This window comes from Copadichromis virginalis, linkage group LG19 (genome assembly GCF_057382275.1).
Source record: "Copadichromis virginalis isolate Kocher_CV1m ecotype Utaka linkage group LG19, C_Virginalis_male_GT1.1, whole genome shotgun sequence".
NCBI lineage: Eukaryota > Metazoa > Chordata > Actinopteri > Cichliformes > Cichlidae > Copadichromis > Copadichromis virginalis.
The window spans coordinates 32,966,054-32,982,622 of record NC_140636.1 but is presented as its reverse complement, the minus strand read 5'-3'; the positions used below and the strand labels follow the sequence as shown (position 1 = coordinate 32,982,622).

The following is a 16,569-nucleotide window of genomic DNA, read 5'->3' as shown; positions in this document are numbered from 1 at the left end:
CGGTCATTCGAAATAAATTACTTTATACTGTCCCAGCATATTAGGACAAATTATCAAGACAATACAGATTTTTGTTTTCATTTATTTTAAAGCTAGTCCACAATATAACATAGCATTTGAAAAGGGTTAGAAATCAGAATATTTTATTTTCTTCTAAAACATACAAATATAACCTTAAAAAGCAGTTAAAAACCTTTAAGCAAAAGTATCTAAAAAGAAATATAATTAAATTAAATTTAAAAAAAAAGTATCATCCACAGTTTACACGTAATCACTGAGACAACAGATGTTAATGTAAGTGCACTGAAACAGGAATGCAAAGTAAATCAATTACCTTGTTAAAAAAAAAAAGTGCTTTTCATAAGTGAAAAAGGCTGTCACCAAGCAGAGGGATGTATGTTGTTTTCGTCATTCCAGCGTACCTCTCATAATCGAATAACCTCACTTACACAAGGAATGTTTTTCTCTGAGTGGAATGATTGCGACAGAAAGAATTCACCAAAGAATCAACCTCCACTGGCCAGTGATTCATTGCAATTGACAGGCTGATGGTTTGATAAGGTGTTTCAGTGTCTCTTCTTGTATCTTAGTGCTTCACCAGCCCGCATATACAGGTTCTGCATCACAGGGCAGGCCATAGTATCGTCCTTGAGGTCGCTCTTTTCGTAACAGTGGAGCCCGGGCTACTGTCAGCTCTCCGTCAGTTTCTCTTCGTCGACGTAAAAGCATTAAAATGATAAAAAGTAAGGCCACTGGAATAAAAAACACACAGACATATATGAGAGAGACACACACGTCATTACAGGCATAGAGTGCTTTAGCATGTGACCATGACTCCTAATTCAATTCACTATATCTTTATTTGAACCACCTGACAGGACTGCATTTAGCCATAAGAATTGAGCTTGAATTAACATGGCTCATTTACAGTTATTATATATCAATAAACAGGACTATAACTGAGTCAAGTTACTGAAAATCCAGTTTGTTTCATCACTTTTTCCTTTTTTCAATTCATTTGAATGTGAATTTTACAGAAAACAGGCAACTTTATGACCCATTACAATACCAGACACAAAAAATAAATAAATCGCTTGGATCAAACAATCGTTGTTAGTATTACTCACCCCCTCCTCCAATAACTAACAAAGCAATAGTGACAGGAGCCAGTTCACAAGTGTCCCCTGCTTTGCGGAAGAAAGTCTCCATGCAGTAGCCCGGAGCCAGGCTGCCCTCTGGACAAAAGGCATCACTCGGACACTGAATGGGGTTCACGTCAGGACTCTGAGAGAATAACATGCTCTGTCGCTAAATATCTTTTAAATGCACACGCATGTATTTCATCGGAGAGAGTGTGGCGCACTCACAGGGCAGTAGTGATTCTCTGGGCAGATATCACAGCTTTCCTGGCCCCAGTGGATCTGAAAATAACCACTGCTGCAGATTTGACACATATTCTGACGGGCGGCCTTGTACATACCTGTTCAAAAATCACACATCACTGGGATGGAAAGCAATTCTTATCTTTCTCTATTGCAAGCCACAGCAAACACTCACACAAATGACTAAGTGACAGCCCATTTAAGATACTCTAGTTTACCTGGCCGACATGGAGAGCAGTCCTTAGCGGCAGTCTGCAGAGCTTCTGTGCCTCCAGGACACATCTGGCACTGAGTACAACCCGATGAGCTGTCAGGAAAAACAAACAAACAACATTTATAGCTGTAAAATACATGTGAACACTTTGGAGCAGGTCTACTGATCAAAGATCCTACTAATAATATGAATGGTTGTTGTCAATAGTTAACAGTTAGATCAGTGGATAAAACAGTGACTACTGGAGAAATGTTTTGTAACTTGGTGGTGGCAGGAGGTAGTTCATCAAACTAAAAAAATAAAGAGAGGCCAAGTCCCAAACACTATTTTTAGCATCTGTAAATAACATATGGAGTCGTGGCTGTGAGACATCACTTCCTATCATGGCAGCAGCCCAGGAACCTGCTGGCAGACGCTGGCAGTGAGGAGATAGGCTTTCAGGCTTGGCTGGCAAGTATGGACAGACTAAAAAGGAATATCGCTTTTATTAGTGCAGAAGCAAACTTGCAATCAGCCCTAGGAAGTGCTTTCAGCAGGCAAAGAGGTCACCAGACTCTCACAATGAAGCCTTGAAGCTCTGCCAATGGAGAAGTTGCTTAATATGACTATGAGTGTTTAATGACTGTCAGTTTCTAAATGGTAAAAAACATAAATCCCCAGATCCACAGAAGGAGCTAATATTGTTGCTCTTTTACACCCACAGTTTAGCTGTGATTAAGAATCTTGCAATACGCCTCCCTGTGAAGGTTATTTGGGACACGTCATCTAGACCGCGTGAGCCTACATATCCTATCTAGTCTGGAAACTCTCAAAAATAACCTGGGAAAATCCAAAGGAGTATTAGCCCCCTGTAACCATATCTCAAACTGTAATGGAGGGATAATGCATTTTTGTCATGAATCAGAACTACATTCATTTCAATAGGAGTCACATAAACCACTTAAACAGGGCTGTGCATGCCATTCGTGACTTTGTGCCAGATGCAGATTACTCAAAGCAGACGCTAGTCCTGTGTGTGTCTGTGCGTGTGGGTGTGTTTGTGTGGCGTGCAACTGTGCAGGCAACTCAGAACCATGAGATGAAAGCATGTGATGCTCAGTTTGGTGGTTAGATAAGTTATTTTCCAAACACTGAGTTCTGCTCAGTTACAGGGCAACAACAACAAAACAGAAAAATGGACACACAAACAGAAATGCAGTCCCAGCAGCAATCAGGTCCAACTTACTTGCAAAAACGTCCTTGTGCACATGGTTTACATGAAGTAGAATTACCCTGCGATGAAAAGAAACCTAAAAAACGAACAGAAATATACATAATTTGTGGTTTTGAGTTATAGATATCAACATATACTAATGCAAGCATATCTATAGACTTTAAGGGGACCTGTTCAAATTTCCTGAGATAACCATAATACAGATATCACCTCAGAGTGACATCATACGGAAAAGCTACCGAGCAAATGTTTAGAGGAGTCTGAAGCCTGAACCTTAAGCTATTATTTGAAACCACATCCACTAAGAGGATCCATTGTTTTGTAACAGAAAATAATCAAAAGCATAAAGCGTGCCTTTCTCTTTAAGTTGTGTGTATTTTATAGCAATATTTTACAATTAAAGCATGTGTATGGGAATCAACACTCTCTGTTTTCTGATATAGAAAACAATGAGTAACTGCTAGATAAACAAACCTGGTGAGCAACTTGTGCAAGAGTCTTCACCAGTGTTATTGTTGAAGGACCCAGGAGGGCAAGGGCGACATAATGGACTTCCAATGAAACTGAAGTGGATACAGCATATGAAAAAATTATTAGTGATGTAAACTCTGGATTTCTATTTAAAAAGAGAGAGAAAAAAGTGAAGTTTGAATTTGCTGGAACAAAATTAGTCTTTACTTGGTGTAGAAGCCCCGGCTGCAAGGTAGACACTGCTGCTGTCCTGCTAGTGGCTGATAAAATCCTCTGGTGCATGGCAGGCACGCGCCAGGAAATACACACCGCCCTGAGTCAGGACAGCACGTGCACAGAAGGGTGTCTGGGGGGGGATTGACAAAAAGTTGATTTTACTCTTCATTTTTGCTGCTTTAATATCATACAGCTTATTTTAATATCAACAAAAGCAAAGCCAGGTACTTAACAGAAAGGACATTAAATATAGCATATTTAGAAATATCATAAAATAAAGCCATGGCAGATGATAGTCACTGACTCACTGTTGTCGTACTGTGACCCCGGTGCACATGGCTCACAAGCAGAAAGGTTAAAAGTGAAGCAGCCTGAGGTGGTGCTGCTGAAAATCACGGGTGTCAGAGTCAGACTGGTCACATTTTCGATCAGAGTGGTATCTGTCACAGCAGGAGTAAGAGTGGTCTGGCTCACCACTAAGCCTGAGAAGGAAGGACACAATGGTATATATGCGGTCAGCTGTCTTAAAAAGGTTCAAAAGTACCTAAATGTAGTGAAAAAGTTATGGCTCGAGTGCATAAAAGCAAAAATATGTGGTATGATCACTAATAATTAATACAAACAGTGTAAGCAAACATTTTGGGGGACCCTCCTGCATACCTTTTCTTTGAATGTTTTCGTTTATTTATTAGTATTGCAAATAATAACCAGGATTTTAACTCCTGTCTCCCTGCATCTCTCCATGATTCAGTCTCCTGCTTTGAAATGTTGCTGTGGACTGAGGTTGAACCCTCACGTCCCTCCTCCCTAGACACGCACTGAGCTAGGACACAGCCTCAGGGACACAACAGAAGTATGAAAAATAAATGTTAGCAAGTGGATGAGTGACCTGAGAGCCAACCTTGCTGCATTGCCTTTATTAAAAGAGGAAGAACTTCTTCAATCAACTATAGCTGAATGATTTTACAAAAAGTTTATCCAACAGGGAAAGAAAGAAAAAAAGGTGGCTGCAAAAGGTATAGGCACATCAGCAAAACAGAGCCCACATTGTGGTAGTAATCACATAAGCCTTGCGCTTAACTGCTTTCTTGAATAGGAGCCATCCTCCTCATGAAATGCAATTATTCAGAAAGGGGTCATATGATTTCTCAGCTCCAGTCTCCTCTGGGTTAGCAGCAGTTCTCTCCCAAATAGATATGCTTCTTGAATTACAAGTCAGGGAGTTTGTAAAAACGGATAAAATTATATTAACAGAAATACAAAAGCAATAAGTACCACGGAAATACAGTGAGCCAGTGTATTAATTTCATTATGGTGTCCTGGTGCAAAGAAAAGTGTGTGTAATAAAGTTTTGCTTTGAACAAAGTCTAAATTACATGATGCAACAACATTAGAACTGATTCTACTGTTTCTATACTTTCAATAACAAACCATCAGCACTTTTCAGTAGTGAATTAACCTAAGGTGACTTCATGCTTTTTTTCATACTATATAGTAAATCTCTGTATTAGACCCTTGGTTTATAGGATTACCGCCGCCGTTTCGTTAACGGTACAAGCCACTCCACTTACCTATGAAACAAGCGGCGGCGATCGCAGCCAGAACTCCCCGACAGTCCATGCTCCAGATTACCGACTGCAGCCACCAAACAATGCTTGTCTACAGCATCTCATCTCTTAAATGTGGCAGCGTTTCCTTTGTTTTCATAGAGTACGCTGTCAGGGGAATCAGCCCACTCATCAGTGTCATATGACAAAAAGGCATCATGTGATTTTGGTTTAGAGGGAAAAAACCGAGAGAAATGGGCTCAATTCAAGACAGATCTGGTGTAGTTACAAGGAACAACCAACAGGGACACCACCGCCTTATTAAAACATCATGCATTAGGCTCAGAGTTGCTCCCGGTCCGCAGGTGAAGCGATTCAAACTAGGTCCAAGCAGTAATACGAATTTATCATGAAAATTACTTAATTAATTTTTACAAAAAAAAATAAAAAATCATATCATTAATATACTTTATGTTGCTTTGTGCTAAATATAGAATATCACAGAGAAATGTTATTGTATATTGTTCAATTCTTGTGTCTATGCTTGCAGTAGTTCTCTTTTTTGTTGTTGTGGATAGTCCCAAAAGATATGATACTTGACTCTTGGTATTTATTTAGTACAGTAAATTGGTAGCAAGACGCAGAAAACCACAGAAAGCCACAGAAAACAGTATTGTTTAGGGGAAGGGAAACATTCCTCATCAGTCACGGTTGAAGGCTCGCTTCCTTTTTTCATGTTACGTACAGACGTGAGTTTCGATAACTTTGGCAGTAATTGAAACAAAAAATAAAAAAAAGTCGTAATACTCGACTGTTGCAGAAAACCAAGCAGCGATCAACATCAGTACATAAGTGCAACTTCAAATGACTGCACATGTTATCCACACGTGTTTTATTAAATTAAACAGTCATAAGATTGCAGTGCCTGATAAACACATTTATAGCTTGAGTCAAGAAAAATTCTCTACAAGGCGCGACAAGCTCTGCTCCAGCTCCTCCCAGCTTGTCACACTCGCCTGGCAAAAGAGGAAACAGAGAAAGGAGTTATGGATACGTTTTATTTCTTCTTTCATTTCTTCTTTGTTGTGGACTTTACACTCACCTGGCTGTGTGTCCCTGTGTGTCCTCCTGTCTGTTCAGGGGCTTTGACCTTGCTTTCAGTTTGCTTGAGCTTTTGACGTTCTTGCTTTTTCTCTTCAAGCATCTTCTTCAGAGCTAAAACCGTCTCATCCTGAGCCACCACCTGCTGAATTAATTCCTTCTCGGCTTTCCTCTCCTCTTTCCTGCCACATGCCAAAACTAGCATCAGTACATGCACATGTGCACATTTCTGCGTTTGAGTATTTTTGTTTGCCACTTTCCTGACCTGATGGCCGTAGCTTGTGCCAGGACGCTGCTGTGGAAGTTGATGGCATCCAGCTTCTCCATCAGCTGCTGCTTCTGTTTCTGCTTCTCCTCCAGGATGAGCTTCCGTTTCTCCTCCTGCTCTGCTTGCTGCTTGTTCTTCAGATGGGCCAGCCGCTCCTTCGTCTCATACAGCGACATTTCTCCCAGCAGCTCATGGCCTACAGTCTGACATGGGATTAGATAACTGTGACACAGAGATCGATAACAGCATCTCAGTATAAGATACAGAACTGTGCAAAAGTCTTGATCCACATTGAAACCACTTTTCTTTTTTGCATAGTACTGCAGCTTTCCTTCACTTACGTCTGTGTCATCAAATTTCTTGAATTTCATGCGAGGAAGCGACTCAATGCAGTGAATTTCTCGGATGACTTCAAATTTGCGGCTCATCTCTGCCTCTGCTTCCTCCAGTGCTTGACGAAGCAGCTCCTGGTTCTGTTCGGAGACTTCTTTCACTGTGAAATTTGTCATGACATTGATGTGAACAGCAAAAAGAAACACGTGAAATGCCCCGTTTGACAAGCTGCTTGAGGAGGCGCACCTATGCTTTGCTTCAGCTTCTGTAACTTCTCTTTAGCTGCCTTTGAATTCTTGTGGCCATCTGCCACTTGCTGCACCAGATCCTTTATTTCCTTTTCCTCTTGCAACCTTTTCTCAGCATATCTTTGCATCAGCTGAGCGGTCTAGAAAAAGCAAACAAGCCATAAAGAAGACGACAACAAGTTTAATCCTCTGTGAATTCCTTTTATTTATTAGTTGCCACTTGGTTTTTACCTACCTCTTCTTTCTTCAGCTGCGCAGCCTTCTGATTGCGCTCCATTATACGTTTGCGGGCCAGAGCTGCCTCCTGTTCACTGATGCATGCCTCCAGGTGTCGGCGCTCAATCTTGGGCAACTGCTCCTGAAGGTCCTTCTCACGCATCTCCTTTTGCCACTGCAGGAAAGATGAAGGATCGCACTCGCCTTGCACCAGCCGCTCAATTCTGTATTAAAAACAGACGCACAAAGGATGCAACTTTTCATGTGTTTGATTTGCACTTCATCCTCGTGGAGCACTATGCAGACACCTTGGAAAAGGTCAAAGTAGCAGGTAAAAGCTGTGCTGTACCTTTGGACCTCCTCCTCCACCCAACGCTTATACAGTGCCTCCTTCCTTAAAATAGCTGCATTGTTGAGTTTGATCGGATAGCTGACAGCCTGTAAAAAATATACACATGACAGCAGATATTACACCAACATTAGGCTATCTAGAAACCGGCAGAGTACTTGGGTCTTACCTTATTACTGGAAGGAGCTCCACGGGAATGAAAGGAATTAGGCTTGAGCCTTGAATCCAAGTCTTCCTCAATCTTGGACATCACTCTCTGTGGAACAAGTATGAGATGGTGTTGAAGCCAACAGAATACAAGCCCACCCTCACACACACACACACACACACACACACACACACACACACACACACACACACACACACACACACACACAGTCACACAGTCACACACATACACACCTTTGTGTGCTCAGACTTCTGTGGATTTCCACATCTGAACTGTTTGATATTCGCTTCATACAGAAGCTCCTTTGGTGGAAAACAGATAAGCGAACTTTTTAATGGCAGTATATGTAATTGAATTTAAAAATATAAATTTTTTTGATAATATCTACTATTATTGAACTTAAATGTGCCAGCTGCCGTTTAACTGTTAAACATATCTTCTTTTGTATTAGATTCATTGTACCTGAGCCTTTTGATGGTTCTTCTGTTTATTCTCCTCGATTATCTGCTTCTCCTTTGGAGCCTTGTAGGTGCTGCTTGGTACCTGCATGACAAACAAGAGTGACGCACCAGCCTCTACACAGTTTACAGCTTACATTCTCTTTAAGGATTGAGGACATGAAAAATTCTCAAATTAAAGGACTTTTTGTAACTGATACTGACTGGTTTGCATTTCTTCTGCTGTGGGATGAGCTCGGGCATGGGTAGAGGCCGTGGTTTAGGTTCGGTGAGGGCGAACTCCTGGGGCTCAGTGGTTTTGGTTGCAGCTTTCTTGAGCAGATTCCCTTGAGAGATCTTGACTGCAAGCTGGTCCATGAGAATATCTATCTCAGGGCGCCACCTAAAGGACACACACGCAAACATTTGGGTTGTCTGAATTTGAAATGCTCTGCTCACAAAACAACCTCCACTGGAATACTTGTGCACATTTCTGACCAGACTGTGAGGAAACAGACTCAATGATCAATGGCATGAACACCCCTTAGTTCCCTATTCTCTTGCATGTTCACACTGAGCCTATGTGACAGGAATGAAAGAGTCTACAGACGCTGTGCCGAACTTCATGTGACTTCAGCGTCAAATCAATCACTGAATACAGCCCTCAAAGGATTAAAAATTTTGTTTGCTACTGACTGCTGTCATGTCTTTTTGTTGTCAGTGAATTACACAATGTGTAGATTTAAGTTTTCCATTCATTTTTTGAGTTATTATAGTGTTATTACCTAAGTAGTATTTTTGTTTATCATGCTTTTCTCACCTGAGTAGAGGCCCAATCCACTGTTTCTCCACAAAGGCAGCATCATAGATGTTGTTCCACTCATCCTGTATCCACGTGGTGAGGTTTGAGAAGAAGAAACCTAAAAACTAATTTTGAAAAGTGAAACATAAGAAAGCTGCTGATTAATTTCCCTCTTCTGCACCCAGAATTTGTGTTTCTTACCATGTGCATTTTCTTGATGTCCAGAGATTTAACAATGCTGCTAAAACACTGAAGCCCGAGGTCATCAAGAAGAAATGTGGCCAGGTAACAGATAACTGGGGAGCAAGACGATCATTAAAACGTGTCAGTTCTTTTATTCAGGCTGAAATCAGGAGTAGCAATGAAGTTACTCACCAACAAACTGGCTACGTTCACCTCTGGACACTGATTTTACGTGCTGGCCAAAGAAGGCATTGATGACTACATCCAGCAGCTTCTTTTGCTCAACACATCCGGAAACAACATCAAGAATGAACTTCCTCTGCAGCATGTCCATTACCTGTGACAAAACAAGAAATACAGACTAATCAGAAGCAGGCCTATGCATCCACTCACATTGATCTGAGTCTGACATACCTGCAGATCCTTCATAGCATCTTCTGTGAAGTCATCCAAACACTGTCTGCTAGCTCTAAACTTGTCGAGGAGCTGAACGGCTTCCTTCACAAGTGATGCATAGTTTGATGCCATCTTAAATCCACTAGAAAAGCCCAAAAATAAACTGTTTATATAAGCAAAGCTCACGCATTGAGAGATGAGAGAACAAACAGTTCTCCCTGGGATAGACAAGCCAACCGGGCTGCTAATGAAAGACATCAATTCACAAAAAACATTTGCTGTCTTCGACTCATAGACAGTCTCCAGCCGTCGCTGTGTTGCGTCGTTGCTTAGCAACAAAAACAGGCGTAAACAGACATACGTCCCAGCTCGAAATGTTAAACGAGGAATGCTTCAGCAAAAAAATTAATTATTTAGATTCAAAAGAGGCGTTTTATTATTGTTCAGTTTAACATATTAAATATTTCACAGTTTTAATCCGTACAGATTAACAGAGTGCCCTCCTCATCCTTTGTTGGCGTCCATAACAATAATAATGACGTAGCGTGTTGTGACGTCTTGCTGGGGCTGTGCTGGTCTCCTGCTGCCTTCATGTGCTTTTGGAAATTCTACAATAGACAGAAAGCGATCAAATTGACACGTTAAAACATCTGGTCAAGATGGAAACCCGTTCTAAAAACCGAAGGAAAGTTGTTGGCTTGTGCTTTAAAAAATGATGATTTTACAAAAAAAATTTGTTTCCTAGCTTACCAGGGATTTTACGTTGTTGGTATCTGAGGGACAAAAGCTAATTACTGGGTAAATCACATGCAAACTGGGTTTTTATTCTCAGAATCGAGCATCTGAGTTCCTGGTTTAACCTGATCATCATAATCATATTTCTTAACCGGAGTGAAAACAAAGTCATTTGTTGAATTTAAATTAGGAAATACCAAACTAATGTTATGATTAATCTATATGTGATGTATTAGAAAACAGAAAGTTGAAATGACTCCAAAATAGCTTCTGGACAAACACACACTGCTGATGTTAATCATGTAATACAGGCGAAAGCTAAGGAATAACCTGGAAGTGTATTTTGAGTGAAAATTGTTTTCCCCACTGATATTTTCTCTCTAATCTCTTTTACAAACCTAAAAAATGTGCTTAATTTGCTGCTCCTCATTTGGATGGTCTTTACTGCAAAGAATGGCATCTGTACACATCCTAAATCATACATTTATTTGATGAAATTTCCCTGTATTTGCCTGACATTTGATTTTAAAGTTAAAATTAAACAACATTGGGCTACTGTATTGTTTTTCTCACACAACTTAGTTATAAAAACTGAAAACCTCCACTACTCATACTTAAATATATGCATACACTATTGATATAATCTAGATAAGGGGGGGTCAAACCCTATTTCATCTCAAGTGGGCTGGGCCAGCGAAGCTATTGCATAACATTTTAAGAAGATAAAAATGTTATTAAATAAAATGTTAAATAAATCATTTTTTGTGATTTATGGAATATACTGTTAGTGTCAATTTGACACACTTCCTCCAGATTCTAAAATTATTTTAATGTAGTAAATTCCAATTTGTTTCTTAGGTAACAGAAAACAACTGTCATTAGTAAACTTTTCTTATCTGTTGCTTATGTTTTATTACATGAGGAAAAAGAAAGTAAACCATCTTTAAATTTGAAGGGTTTACATATTAAAGCAATAAAAATAATATGGCCCTTACTTAGTCTCAAAATGAGGTTAATTCATCCTGGGATGAATTGCAAATGATGAGATATTATGCTGTATTTATCCAACCAAAATAATAATAACCCATATTCAGAACAATGGGGTAGTCCAAGGAACTCAGTAAGGTTCTAAGAAGGAGGATTGTAGAATTGTGCTATAGTTTATATCGAGTTCTTTTGGAGAAAGAAGCTATTTTTGGAGGAGCACTTGAACGCACCACTTCCTGGGAAAGTGGGAGGTGAATGTTGTCAACGTGACTGTCATCGAGTAACGTTAGAGGGGCAGAGAACAGCGGAGCCTTCGGTGCTCCAGTTGTCTGTATCGTCGGGGACTTGGAAAGTGACTGGGCAGGTGGAGGGACAGGTTGCTAACCTCGGGCTTCAGGGAAAATGGAAATAAGTGGTTATTTCCCAATACCTCCTTTGTGCGCCTTCAGAGCCTCGGTGTAACGTTCAGGACAACTTGCCGTACATTGTCTTTTTTCCTCCTATTTGGACCCAAGAAGCGCTAGCTAGCTTAGCCACCAGCCAGCCGCCGATAGTGTCAGACACACAGGTACAGGAGAAGAGAGGAGGGGTTGGTGACAAAGGAAGGTGGCGAGGTAACGATGAACCGCTTTCGAAAGTGGCTGTATAAGCCCAAGGTAAGTTGTTGTGTCAGCCCCTGCAGTCAGTCATTTTTTATGCATAGAGCTCGCTAGCCTGATCATTTCATAGACTGTCGGCACATCTGCTAACGTTAGCCCGTGTTCCTGATGTTACACTGTATTAATCAGCAGCTATCCCCTTTGTTGTTGTTGATGCTTTTGTTTTGAAGCTGCAGTCAGGACTAACAATGCTACAGTCTGCCAATTTGGGCTAATACTCATTTACTTACATCTGTCTTCAGCTGACATTAGTGTTCATGTGATTCTGTCTTGTTATTTTAAAGGTTTGAAATACCTTAATAAATCAGTGATTAATAACAATCACAAGACCACTGAAGACCAGCTGAAAAAATATTCGTTTTGCTTGTAAAAGTAGTGTCATTATCAAGTCGTTACCACATAAGAGGAAATATTTTAAAAGGAGAATATATTTTTATAACAAAAGCTCATGTTTTTAATTTCCTTAAAAACTATTTGTTTTCATTATTGATTCTGCTGGATATTTTTTTAATAAACGGGTTTATCATTTGGTGCATATACATGCTAGAAAATAGCACCTTTTTAAAAAATAAAAAAAAGTGCAAAAAACATGATTAAAATAAAAGTATGTGTTTATTCCAAACAAAGAACAAATAAAACATGGCACAGTTTACCTGAATTTGTTATTCTGGTCGACGTTTTCCAAGATCCAAACCTTTTTTAAAGTAGAAGGTGACATATTAATATGGTTTTGTTGTAGTATCAGTTCAAAGTCCAAATATATTTTATTTATATCAGGCAGGACAAAGACACTTTGTTACAATTGATAAGGTGGACTTTAAGAAAACATTGTTTTGTATTTGAAGCCTTAAAGACCACCAAAATACCTACCAGCTATTTTTCTCATGCAGTTTATTTAAAATATTGATTGTCTCAGCTCTGTATACCATTTGTGAATACAGTCTGAAAAAAGGCAAAACAATCAAATCCTGCCCAGGAAACACATTTGTCAGCAAAATCGTCACTTTTTGGGTGCGCTAGTAATGGATGTGCTGTGATTCCTTAAATCAAGCTCAAAGTGTGGAAACATGCCTGACACAGCAGAGGAAGTATTAAAGGCTTGGTTGCCTTGTTAAATGAACAGTTCAGTATATGCCAACTGCAGCACCTTTTAGGATGAGTGAACGTGAACATTTCTCTGGATTGAAAATTCTTGTTAACTTTATAGCAGTGTGTTTGTGTCAGTATATTGACTTAAGGCTTGCACTTAAAAGGTTAAACCTGTGTCATAGCTGCTGTACATTGTAAGTCTTTAAAGATTATTAAGCCTCTTAAACAAGCTGTTGACTGGTGGAGGTAACTGTTATTTCTTGGCATGCTCCTGCTTTACTGAAAGTTCCTCGATGATAATGTTCAGAAAAACCCTTGTTATTATGATACCTGTGATAAGAGGTAAGTCAGCTGATAGGTCACTGTGTGTTTGAACTCCACACTCAAGGAATCATCGGACGAAACAGCGGTGATTACAAGATATGCTGCATAGCTAAGCAGTTGTGATCACTCACAAGGCAAGCTAACCGAGCTTGAGCCAAACTATAGAGCATAGACCATGGGTGGGCAATTAACTTTCCCAAGAGGCCGTAGGAGAAACTGGGACTGTTGTGGACTTGCCCTACATTATGATTCGATTGGCTAGCAACAATGTGAGCAGAGCAACATAGTTCAGGGAGATTAACAGATGGAGTGGTGCCAGCCTGTTATGGTAAAGAGTGAGCTGAGCTGTCGATTTAAGTGCCAATCTATTTTCCTAGCTAACCTATGGCTTAAGATGCGTTCTGGGCACCTCCTAAGTGAGTTGTTCCGATCCCATAAAGAAGGGGTCCAGGGGCAGAGCAAGGACATGTTGGAGACATCTCTTGGCTGTTTTAGAAGCACTTCAGTGTTCCCCCAGAAGAACTGAGGAGGTGGCTGGAGACAGGGTTTCCTGGGCATCGCTGAAAATAAATAAAACGTAATCAATTCATGTTCAATGTAAAGGGATTTTTTTAGCCTTGGAGGAAGGGAGTTTCTACAGTTCATTCACACATTGGCAATAAAAAAAGTGTTTAATACATGAAAAATGCGTTTTGCATCCGAAACCTTTAAAAGGTTTGGCAACACGTATTTCCAATTGGGAGCATAAGTAGAGTATAAGTCAGCCTTCTTGATAATAGAAAACTGCTGAATCACATCATCATTGGGTAATTATAATAAGAGCTTTTGCAACAGTAGTGTCACACAAGGCTTAGATAAAAGGCCTCTGATTACACTTTGTCCACCTGTTCTGGACCACATACACACACCTGCGTCATTCCCTGTTCCTGAGTCAAACTGTATTTGCTGTCGCAGCATTTCGGTGATCTGGGGTCAGGCCAAAGTGTTGGGGTTCACCAGAGTATTGTTACATTCGTAAACGACTACTGCCTCTAAAGTGCTGAGCTATTGCATCAGTGCCTTTTCTGCCAAATCACAGCTATGGTAGGATTGAAAAGAATTACGCATGAGTCTGTGGGATTTAAATGACCAGTTCTGCCTCAAAGGAGTGGGGAGAGGCGCTAAAAGCTTCTACAGTTGTGCCAATCAGCATGAAAAGGCAACAGTAATAAAGAAAGAAAGTTCAGATGACTTTGGCACATGGTGCTGAAGAGGCACTTTGCTAGCCAATAGTTGTTTAATTTGTTCTAAGAGAAAATATTTCTGTACTAATTAAAATCTGTTTCCATCCCCCATATTTTGGCATTTATTGTCAAACACCACATTGCATTGTCATTTCCATCAACAGTAAGTGGTTTATCACTGAACTATGCTCTCCTGGAGATAGAAAAATGTTGAATCAGCTTGTTCCTTTGACTGAAGCAGAGCTATTGATATTTCCATAGCTGCTCTGTACCTCTAAGATAAGTCACACAGAGCAGGACTTTTTTTGCCCCTGCCACACAATCCCTTCTTAGTCAAACTCAATGCATTAGTTCCTGGACAAGATGAATGTGTAAAGATGGATGTCCTGCTAAGAAATACGCATGGGTTGGAAGGACATAATACTGCAGTATTGACAGGTTAGGCTTTCTACATACTTTGTAGATCCTTAAACTGGTTGAGCTGGTTTTTATGCAGCTAGTTAGCAACCCAAATATCTATAAAGAGCTCTCCTACCTGGTGTGTTTTGTAACTCAAGTTATATTTAGTGTGGAGAAGAGTTGTAGATCAAAAAGATAAGCTTGGAGAAGGATTAATAAGAGTGTGCTACATTGCACATTGCAGAAAACAAAGCCAAGACCAATGTTGGCGAGTGTTTCCTCACCTCTCGCTCATCAAGTTGCACAGTGACTGATTACAAAAGACAGGCGGCTAAACCTGGGCATTTCCTCTGTAACCTGTGTTCCTCTCTGTGCTGGTATTCCATCAGGCATTCAGGAGCTGACCTTCAGCTTCACACCACCTCATCTGTCAGTGTGACGGGGCTCACAGGTCGCACCGAGCCCAGTGCACGCACCCCATTTTGCAGCACGCTACTAATTTTGCCCCTCTCCCCACAGGACATTTTAATGTGTAGATAGCTCATACTGCACTCCTCTTTATCTGAACGAAGCAGGTGATAACTTTTGTTTATAGTGTGCTGCTGCTTAATCTTTAGCATGGAAACAGATTGGCTTTTAGCTCGCAACACAGTAATAGTCATAATACTGACAATAATAATTTCATTTGTACAACACTTTAAAAAAACGTAACAGTTTGACTAAAACCACAAATTAAAGATAAGTACACACACATATAAAGACACAGTCAGCAATGTCATTTTGCAATTATTCCATCATACACACATTAGATCTGAACTATGGCCCAAACTAATAGGAGGAAGATTAAAGAAGCTAACCGATAAAAATTAATTTTCAGCAGGTATTTGTTGTTGGGCTGGGGAGAGCTGCTCCAATGTTTGAGTCAACATTCCTGCATAAAAACTCAGAGGGAATTTTATATAACAGTAAACAAAGCTTGCATGAGATCAAATCTCTCGAAACTATGCATTTTTTATATAAAGAACAATGCTGTAAAATTATTAACATGTAAATGAAACACGTCAAGGCAGGCAAGTATTTATCATGCTCATAAATCACTGTCAAACCATCATATGAGATACTCTGAAAAAGTTTATTTACACCATCAGAAAGACAGCGAGGCGCGCTGACAGCTGACGGTTTCGACAAAGAAACAGATTTTTTGCTTTCCCTTTGTTCTCTCTTTGTTGCCGGCCGTGTGGGCCCTTCTTGAAATGCATCATTTGAATTTGATTTGAAAAGAAATGTTCATGTATGAAGAGGTGGCGATGACACACAAACTAACAGACGCATCTGTTTGGAAAGTGGGAAAAGGCACAGTCATCAGACTTGTGACGCTTTTTAAAAGACCAAAACCTAACACAAGTTTTCATTCCCATTAACACAGTTGTTACTAATACATTTATTGAATTATTAAATGGCTTCTAGGAAGAAGAGTTGAAACGATTAATAGAAGCAAAAAAAAATCTGATAAATTTTCAGATAATTAGATAAATATTAATTCTGAATTGTTGCTTTTTAAATAAAACACTGGGTTTATGTCATTTGAAGATGTCAGCTTGTGGTCTG

At 39.9% G+C, this 16,569-nt stretch overlaps 3 protein-coding genes across 4 annotated transcripts in view; 1 reads left to right on the top strand and 2 right to left on the bottom strand.

Annotated features, from left to right (window-relative positions):
- Nucleotides 1-41: 41 nt before the first annotated feature.
- On the bottom strand, nucleotides 42-5,336 carry LOC146686555 (uncharacterized). The gene is made up of 9 exons (XM_085442304.1): nucleotides 5,068-5,336; nucleotides 3,805-3,978; nucleotides 3,488-3,626; nucleotides 3,284-3,372; nucleotides 2,822-2,885; nucleotides 1,601-1,689; nucleotides 1,368-1,480; nucleotides 1,128-1,284; nucleotides 42-752 (listed from the first exon to the last, which is right to left on the bottom strand). Exons 1-9 carry the CDS (start codon nucleotides 5,114-5,116, stop codon nucleotides 595-597), a joined length of 1,032 nt encoding a protein of 343 aa, XP_085298430.1. The 5' UTR covers nucleotides 5,117-5,336; the 3' UTR covers nucleotides 42-594.
- A 582-nt stretch (nucleotides 5,337-5,918) lies between these two features.
- On the bottom strand, nucleotides 5,919-10,128 carry cfap99 (cilia and flagella associated protein 99). The gene is made up of 15 exons (XM_085442103.1): nucleotides 9,564-10,128; nucleotides 9,342-9,486; nucleotides 9,168-9,262; nucleotides 8,985-9,091; nucleotides 8,390-8,567; nucleotides 8,190-8,270; nucleotides 7,961-8,029; nucleotides 7,728-7,814; nucleotides 7,559-7,647; nucleotides 7,229-7,433; nucleotides 6,992-7,133; nucleotides 6,754-6,905; nucleotides 6,410-6,615; nucleotides 6,146-6,326; nucleotides 5,919-6,059 (listed from the first exon to the last, which is right to left on the bottom strand). The coding sequence occupies exons 1-15, from the start codon at nucleotides 9,801-9,803 to the stop codon at nucleotides 5,994-5,996; spliced, it is 2,043 nt and encodes a 680-aa protein (XP_085298229.1). The 5' UTR covers nucleotides 9,804-10,128; the 3' UTR covers nucleotides 5,919-5,993.
- Nucleotides 10,129-11,553: 1,425 nt separating this feature from the next.
- zfyve28 (zinc finger, FYVE domain containing 28) overlaps nucleotides 11,554-16,569 on the top strand; it is a 28,340-nt gene continuing 23,324 nt past the window's right edge. For both annotated transcript variants that reach the window (XM_085441117.1, XM_085441116.1), the window contains exon 1: nucleotides 11,554-11,923. In XM_085441117.1, coding sequence (XP_085297243.1) covers nucleotides 11,888-11,923 — 36 coding nt within the window. In that variant the 5' untranslated portion in view covers nucleotides 11,554-11,887. The remainder of the gene's footprint in view (nucleotides 11,924-16,569) is intronic.

Bases quoted from the DNA above. Each gene is read 5' to 3' on its own strand.
- LOC146686555 (XM_085442304.1), bottom strand. From the start codon at position 5,116: ATGGACTGTCGGGGAGTTCTGGCTGCGATCGCCGCCGCTTGTTTCATA. The intron at 3,979-5,067 runs GTAAGTGGAGTG...CTTCCTTCTCAG, and splicing joins CGCCGCCGCTTGTTTCATAG to GCTTAGTGGTGAGCCAGACC. The intron at 2,886-3,283 runs GTTTGTTTATCT...TTCGTTTTTTAG, and splicing joins TTGCACAAGTTGCTCACCAG to GTTTCTTTTCATCGCAGGGT.
- cfap99 (XM_085442103.1), bottom strand. From the start codon at position 9,803: ATGTCTTTCATTAGCAGCCCGGTTGGCTTGTCTATCCCAGGGAGAACT. The intron at 9,263-9,341 runs GTGAGTAACTTC...CTTGCTCCCCAG, and splicing joins TGAACGTAGCCAGTTTGTTG to TTATCTGTTACCTGGCCACA. The intron at 7,648-7,727 runs GTAAGACCCAAG...TATTTTTTACAG, and splicing joins GAGCTCCTTCCAGTAATAAG to GCTGTCAGCTATCCGATCAA.